The sequence below is a fragment of the Corvus brachyrhynchos genome, unplaced genomic scaffold (assembly GCF_000691975.1).
Source record: "Corvus brachyrhynchos isolate BGI_N302 unplaced genomic scaffold, ASM69197v1 scaffold266, whole genome shotgun sequence".
Classification (NCBI taxonomy): Eukaryota; Metazoa; Chordata; class Aves; order Passeriformes; family Corvidae; genus Corvus; species Corvus brachyrhynchos.
In genome coordinates, this window is record NW_008238633.1 from 2,731,874 (window position 1) to 2,738,981 (window position 7,108).

At 40.1% G+C, this 7,108-nt stretch overlaps 1 protein-coding gene across 13 annotated transcripts in view; it reads right to left on the reverse strand.

Moving 5' to 3' along the window:
* Window positions 1-7,108, reverse strand: part of ATP2B2 (ATPase plasma membrane Ca2+ transporting 2) — a 284,984-nt gene that overhangs the window by 5,765 nt on the left and 272,111 nt on the right. For 3 of the 13 annotated variants that reach the window (XM_017737321.1, XM_017737320.1, XM_017737317.1), the window contains one exon: window positions 5,986-6,157. The exons of 9 other annotated variants lie outside the window; for them this stretch is intronic. In XM_017737321.1, coding sequence (XP_017592810.1) covers window positions 5,986-6,157 — 172 coding nt within the window. Of the gene's footprint in view, window positions 23-5,985; window positions 6,158-7,108 lie in introns of all 13 variants that reach the window. One more of the 13 variants, XM_017737318.1, reaches the window with a different exon arrangement.

A 7,108-nucleotide genomic window follows, 5' to 3' on the forward strand; every position in this document is an offset into this window, starting at 1 on the left:
TTGTCCAATGTTCTCTAGCCCTCTGGGAAAACAAACACATTTAATATTCAGACAGTAGAGAGTAGGGCACTGCAACAGCAAATAAATTCAATACTGAAAGGTCAGTAAGGTGATTAGTATAAAATTGTAAACAAGAGGTCAATTTTGCGAAGAGATGCCAACTCTTAGGTGTAACTGAGACTATTCTAGGTCAAGACTAAAGCTGTACAAAGGTAAAGGAGTTTGGTCAAGGACTATTGCATATGGAAAGCTTTGAAATAGGAAACCTCTTCAGTATATTGGTATTTATTTCGTTTTGAAGCCTCCCAGTTTTAGGTGAGTAAAATCAGATTAGGTCTCCACAGGAGATGCTGCATGGATTGGAGTCACCCATAAATTTTGTGCCTCGTATGTTCTGGAGAGCAGAAGTCAAGCAAATTCAAATACAAAGTAAAAAAAAAAAAAAATCTATAAAAATTAGAATTCTAGTTTTCTGCTTTAATGAGTGAAATGGATGCACAACATTATCTGTGCTATACTCTTTCCACATAAAGATGCAGTAAATCCTGCAAGTGCTGCTGAAAATTCAAACCACAGGCAGCAAGGAAAGCAGAGCACCCCCACAGGCCTGATTCTCATTCCACAAAAGGCTCACAGGGCTGAATTCCACTGTGCTTTAGAGTATAAGAGCAGAGCCATATGCAGGGCTTCCACTTCCCCCAGCAGGATTGCTGCAAAATTATGGAGTTTGACATTTTTGTATCAGATTTAAATAAATCGCACAAGCCTTTAAGAGAACGTGTTTGTGCTTCAGGATCTAACCCTTCTTGCCATGGCACATCTCTACTTGAGGGCTTGGCTTTATATTTAGGCTCTAAATCTGCTTAATTAGCCTTCAGGGAGGAGATACAGGAGTTGATTTTGATTTTTTGCATATCCCTGCAGGGTTTGATCAAACCCTGGTTACAGCCAGGGGAAGTCCTAAGCTTTAGTATGGAACCCCAATTCAATGGTGCAACTTTTATAAACATATTTTTAGCTGTGGGTTTCAATTCTGCTTGGTCCATTTCCTCCTGTGATGGTTATACCTTCCTGTACTGAAAATGCCCACTGGGCTTGCTCTGGGATCTGAATGTAGATCGATATTGGGCAGCAATCTTTGCCTCAACATTTATTAAAATAGATGATTTCTTTAAAAGAAAATTGTTCCCATTTTTCTTCATGAAACGATTCCCTCCAAACAAGATTTTGCCTCAAGTTTTAGCTCTAAATTCTCAATTATTTCATTTACAGAAAATTAAATATGTAAGAAATATAAAAGCTCTTCATGCAAAGCAGACTGCAAACGGTTAAATGGAATCTTTAAGATGATCTCGTGGGAAATGGGCTGTGAGAGCCACAGGAACTCAGCTTGCTGAGTGCCTCACGTTGGTGTGGCACAATTTGCAGATGCTCATGGCCTTGTGCCAGCCCAAAGCAAACCCTGGGTGACACCTGAACCTGTAAATGACAGTTCCTGCCCCTGTGCCACCCCAGCAAAAGCTGAATGTCCAACACTGCTCCCTACGCACGACACGTTCTTGGCACGTCTCAGAAATGGCAACTATTCTTTAATTAAAAGGGGAATGGGAAAGGTCGTCTGGCCATGCAAATGAAGCCCCAATTCTGAAGGCTCTGGCCCCTCCAAGTGAAGCAGAGCACAAATCCAGCCTTAGGGGTGCTGAGCTCTGCTCTTGCATGAAGACACTTCTTAAAAACCAACCAACCAATCAACCAGGCATAAAAATAAGCCAAAGAAACCTTCTAAGCTCTGTATGATGGACAAACACCTCTGAGACAATTCTGTGGTTGACTGGTGAGATTTTAACTGCTGCTATAAAATTTGGAGTCGTGACTGTGTATTTTCTCCTGTCCCACCACACAAGTGGGTCACTAGAGGCCACTGCTGCTGGGGTTCATGCAGTAAAAAGTTTCAAGGGATTCTATTAAGTATTTGCTTCTAAAAACCTCTGACAAAACTGACAGTTCTCAACAGAACCAAGAAAAAGGAACTCTGGGAGGTCTCCTTTTGGTGGGGTTTGGTTTGGTTTGTTTGTTGTTTGCCCAGTGCTTTCTAAACTTAACAATTACAACCTTTTCTGAAAGAAGTGAGGGGGGTTTTTTAAGAGACCTGCAGTTCCTGACTGCTTCCAGTTGGGAAGAGTAGGAGCTCCATATGAGAATGAGGGGAAGAGCAAGCACAAAGGAATATTAAATGTGTGTCTTTCTTGGAAAATCTGAATCGGTGCTCTTTTGCATGGGTTACCTATTGCTAACACAAACCAGGTACAAACAGAGTGGGATAAAGACTTGTTTACTTTGTGTACAGTTAGATAGTCTCACCCTCAGTCTAATTAAAAAATCTAGCCATAAAGCATTAATCACATAATTTTAAGCACAAGATAATTTTTGGGGTTACTAATTCTGAGCTCCAAAAAGGAAAAAAGATGCTCCACTGCCCCAAGGTTCTGGGGTTTTTTCCCCCAAAATAAAACACAGAAAAAAATGCATATAAAATACACATCCACCAAAGGCTGTACCTGAACCCACCCCTAAGTCTGCTGTGTAAGAGCTTTCAAGTGATAGAAGTTTGTGTGTAAATCTGAGTGCTCATGCACTCAACAAAAACTAAGACTACATCCACAGAGAGCCTTAACTTCCCCATATTTTCATTTTCTGTAGCTTAAATATTTGCATATTAAACAGGTGTGCATATTTAGTGGGCATTTAAATGAATTTCTTGATTTTTTCAGCATATAGAAAATGCCAAGTTTTAATTTGCAGGAATTCTTGCTCTGTTTATTTAAAGCTTCAACACCTTTCAAAAGAGACGAGGGATTCATGGATGGACCCCACTGTTATCAGTTAATGGTGACATCCAGGAGTTTGTAGTTTGTGATTGGCAAAAACACCTTGACGGCTAACTAGGGAAACTTTTGTATTGTATTAAATATTCCCTTAATTAAAGGATTCCACAACTCTGAATGGGCCAAATTTGTGAATGGCTGCTAACTACATGTAATAACTTGCTAATCTGTTTCACAAACCACTGCAGGAGTGGATTTCACAGGAAGATTTCTCTTTAAGCAGGCACTAAGCTTTGAGTCAAACATTAATTTGCCCAAAAATACTAGAAAAAAATTCCATTAAAAAAAAAAAAAATTCCAAAATGTTACTATAAGCCTGCAGAAGAAATCTCACAGATTCCTGAGGAGTCACAATTAACTTTCTATTAAAAAGAAATATAATTAGTAAAGAACTTCATAAATGCTCTGTTAAATTCGACTGACATCTTATCAAGAGAGCATCATGTGATTCCTCTAATTTTTTGCTAAGTATTTATTGACATCAGACCCTCTCCATTTTAGGCACCCAAAATGACACCTGAAATACCCCAATTGTTGCAACTGGCTCAGCCATTTTCGAGAACTAGACCTTGTTTTCCTTCCTATACTCTCCCTTGACGCTCCCCAAAATATATTTACATATATTTTTTAAAATCCTGAAGAATGGGAAAGCCTTCAAAATCAGAAGTACAATTATCCCGTTATTCCCTCCCACCCCATGGGAAGAGGGGAATGATTTGGGGGTTGAGCCACTCTGAGCAGCTCAGAGGAAAGCAGCCAGTCCTGTGTGACCACCCACAGTTTAAGCACAGAGTTAAAAGCAGACCTAGGTGAGCACTTTGCAACTGGGATTTCCTCAAAAAATGCCAATTCATAAAAACATACCCCATTTCTATGAAATTTGGATTAGGAAAGGTTTTCCAGGTTCTGGAAGATGAACAACCCACTACAAATACCCCATTTAAAATTAAAAACCGTGGGGCTTTTATTTGTTGGTGTTTTTTCACTGCCATTCATAAGTTTGCATCTTTGTATGAATAAATCAAAACTTTCCCTAAGTGTTACAATTCCGATTTAATACCAACAGGCATTCTGCTGTGGTAATAAAACACCAGCAGTCCAGAAAAACCACTTTAAAATCCCAGTGTCCAATTGGCCTCTGCCATGGAGATCCCTATCTCTGGGCAGTTTAACAAATCAATCATCTGGCTTTTATTGCCCTGAATAAACGTGGCTATAACCAGAGGAGCTCTGGAGAGCTGTTTTATTTCTCCAAATGAAAGGTGACAAAGGCTGGAGCAGATTCTGCTTTCTCCTATTAATTAACTGCAGCCCATAAAGGAGCGAGGCCCTTGTCAAGACACAAGAACATCCAATTCTTGTTGCTTTGCTGCAGTGGAGAGTGGAGAGGGAAGATAAATTGTCTATTTAAATTCTATTAGATCTTTCCTCCCAGAGTGCTGGCTACAGCATGTCAGGGAAACATTTCCCACAGCACCACGAGCTGCTCCCAGTTTCCTGCTCAAATGGAGGAAGTTTACCCTGGGAAGTCATTCCCTGGGTGAAAGGCAGCTTTGGAATTTTGGTGGTTTGTGCCCTCACGTGTGGAAGCGAGTGAACCTGGGCTCAGGAACCTGGCACAGCTTCATGACTTTGCTTCTCCCAATCCTGCTGCTGCCATGGAATAGTTCAGGTGAAAGTTCTCAGGCCAAACTTCCCAAGATAAAAGTAGGAAAATCTCCAAGGAGCAATTGCCAAAGTTGGAACTGAAATAGCTTTAGCAAAAATGATGTTTCTCCTTTAAATCCGACAGAACTTCAGGTGCTGTGCTCTGCTCTTGCATGAAAACACTTTAAAAACCAACCAACCAATCAACCAGACATGAAAAAAAGCAAAAAAACCCCTTCAGAGATCTGTCTGATGGACAAATACTTCTGAGACTATTTTGTGATTGTTCGATAAGATTTAATTGCTGCTATAAAAGTCATGTCTGAGTGCTTGGTGTGCAAATACTGAGGGGGTTTGCACTCAAACTTGAAAGGTCAAGCTTCCTTTTTCCTGCAGGAGTTCTGGAATTTTATGCCTTTCTCTTGTTGGCCTTATCTCTGTCTGCCTTCCCTCTCTGTGTTGGCCAGAGAGAAAAGAGCAGTTTCTTCTCTGTCTGGCCAACTTCTCTCTAAAACTTGTATAAGGAATATGCCCCGTTATCTTCTGCAGCGTGTGACAAGCTTGTAAACGGAGTTCTCTACATTTAAATATTCTTTTAATGCTCTAATACAAAATAGCCACTCACAGTCCTGGATAAATAAAAATCTAGAACCAAAGTCTTACTGAGAAACTGGAATTTTTCTGTTACTGAAGCAGCCCTTCCTTATCAGCTGCCTCAAAGATGTTTCATTCCCTTCAGTACCTCTCCAGAAGATATTTTGCATCTAAAACCAAGCTGTGTCAGGATTTTAGGATTCAGAAATCTGCTTCTTCTAAGAAATTTGTTACCACACCAATTTTGCTGTTTCAACATTGTCCTTTGATTTGTCTAGGTCCCTCCTGCTTCAATGCTTACCTGCCAGTGAACTCAGAGATATAAATCTACACCTAAATAAGACAGAGAGAATAAATCTAAATAAGGTGGAGAGAATAAATCTAAATAAGTCTTTCACCTTTCATGTAAAGTTTAACCCCTTAGCCTGGCATCATAAACTACATTCCCTATTTTCTTGTTCCTTCCTTTCCGTGTCTTTCCTGGACATGTCACTGAGGATTCCTGGTGGAATGATCTGATATCTGAAAAGCCCTAAAATCATTTAAAATCTATCTTTTATAAGCAGTAGAAAATACATCAATGACACTGAGAAAACCTGACAGAACCCTCAAATAAAATTGAAATCTCCTCACAATAGGTAAAAAATGACCAAAATTCCTGTCCTCACCGTGAGTTAGCAAAGAGAAAGAGAGAGCAACTCCTGGGGAGTATCTACTGTACACAAAGTAATCACGTCCCAGGTTTTGAGCTAATTAAAGTCAGAGCAGAGACTGGGGAGGGGCAGAGGAGCTGAGTCTCAAGCGACTCTGGCTAAGTTGGCATCTCTGAGGGTCGGGTGCAGTAAGAATTCACACTCACGCCCAGCCGCAGCAGCAGAGGTGCTGGTAGGAGAGGAAAGAGCATTGGATAACGATACGTGACTAGGGCTAGAAATATTGGTTACATCCTGGGTCTGGCTTGTGACGGAGGACTGTCTCCTGAGAGCCCCCTGAAAGGAAGTGCCACTCTTGAAAGTATTGACTACTTCGATCTGTAACGGAGGAAAGAACGAGACAAGTTGCTTAAAGTATGGATACAGTTGCATAACTGACAGGAATAATCATGAAAAACAACAAATCAACCGTGCACACGTTTCTACTTCAGGTGGAATCAATATTTTTAAGGGTCCCTTTTCAATGTTTTTAGAAACGATTCAAATTTTCTGTCTGGATAAAATGAGGCAGCTCCGGACGAGGCAGTGGAGCTGCATCACTTTAAACAAGTAGAAGATTTGAAATAACAGTCTTTTAAAGTTTAAACCATTTTATTTAGGAGTAAATAGAAACATCTGGAATGTTTGATATCACTAATCTCCACTCTTTTTTTCCTACTTAGATTAAAGTCACACTGTTATTTCTCTCCAGGGGGAGAAAAAAGTCAGTTACTCAGTTGGAATTTGGGGGAGGGGGATGGGGATGACACTCAATCAAAACAGAAAAACTTTAATACTCAAAATATGACTCCATTTTGTCTATAAACCCAGGGTTTCCAGTACACAAGTTTGATAAAATAACTCTTCCAATATTTTAGCTGACTTTTTCTGTAATGAAACTTTGCATAAATTTAGCATAGTTGTAAAGAATGTTGGGGGTTTATAACCAGAGGTTTAAAGAGATTAAAATTGTATCTTTATACAAAGCACTTAAAATCACCCAGAAAATGATGTGGAACTGGATTGACTATTGCAGCAAATAACATGACAATTTTCTACTTGTTTTCATATGCCTGTTTGACAGATCCATCCTGAGCACTTTTAGTCCTCACCACAGAGGATGAGTTAAAAACAAAGCTGAGTATTTCAAGGCATCCTTTGGCACCAGTGTAAACTCCTAAAAAGCAGGCTCTGGGTACAGAGGGAAAGCCAGGGATTGGCAGGAGTAAATCCCACAAATCCCTACAGCCCAAAATGTCCTCTCTGTTGCATCAGTGCAACCACAACAGA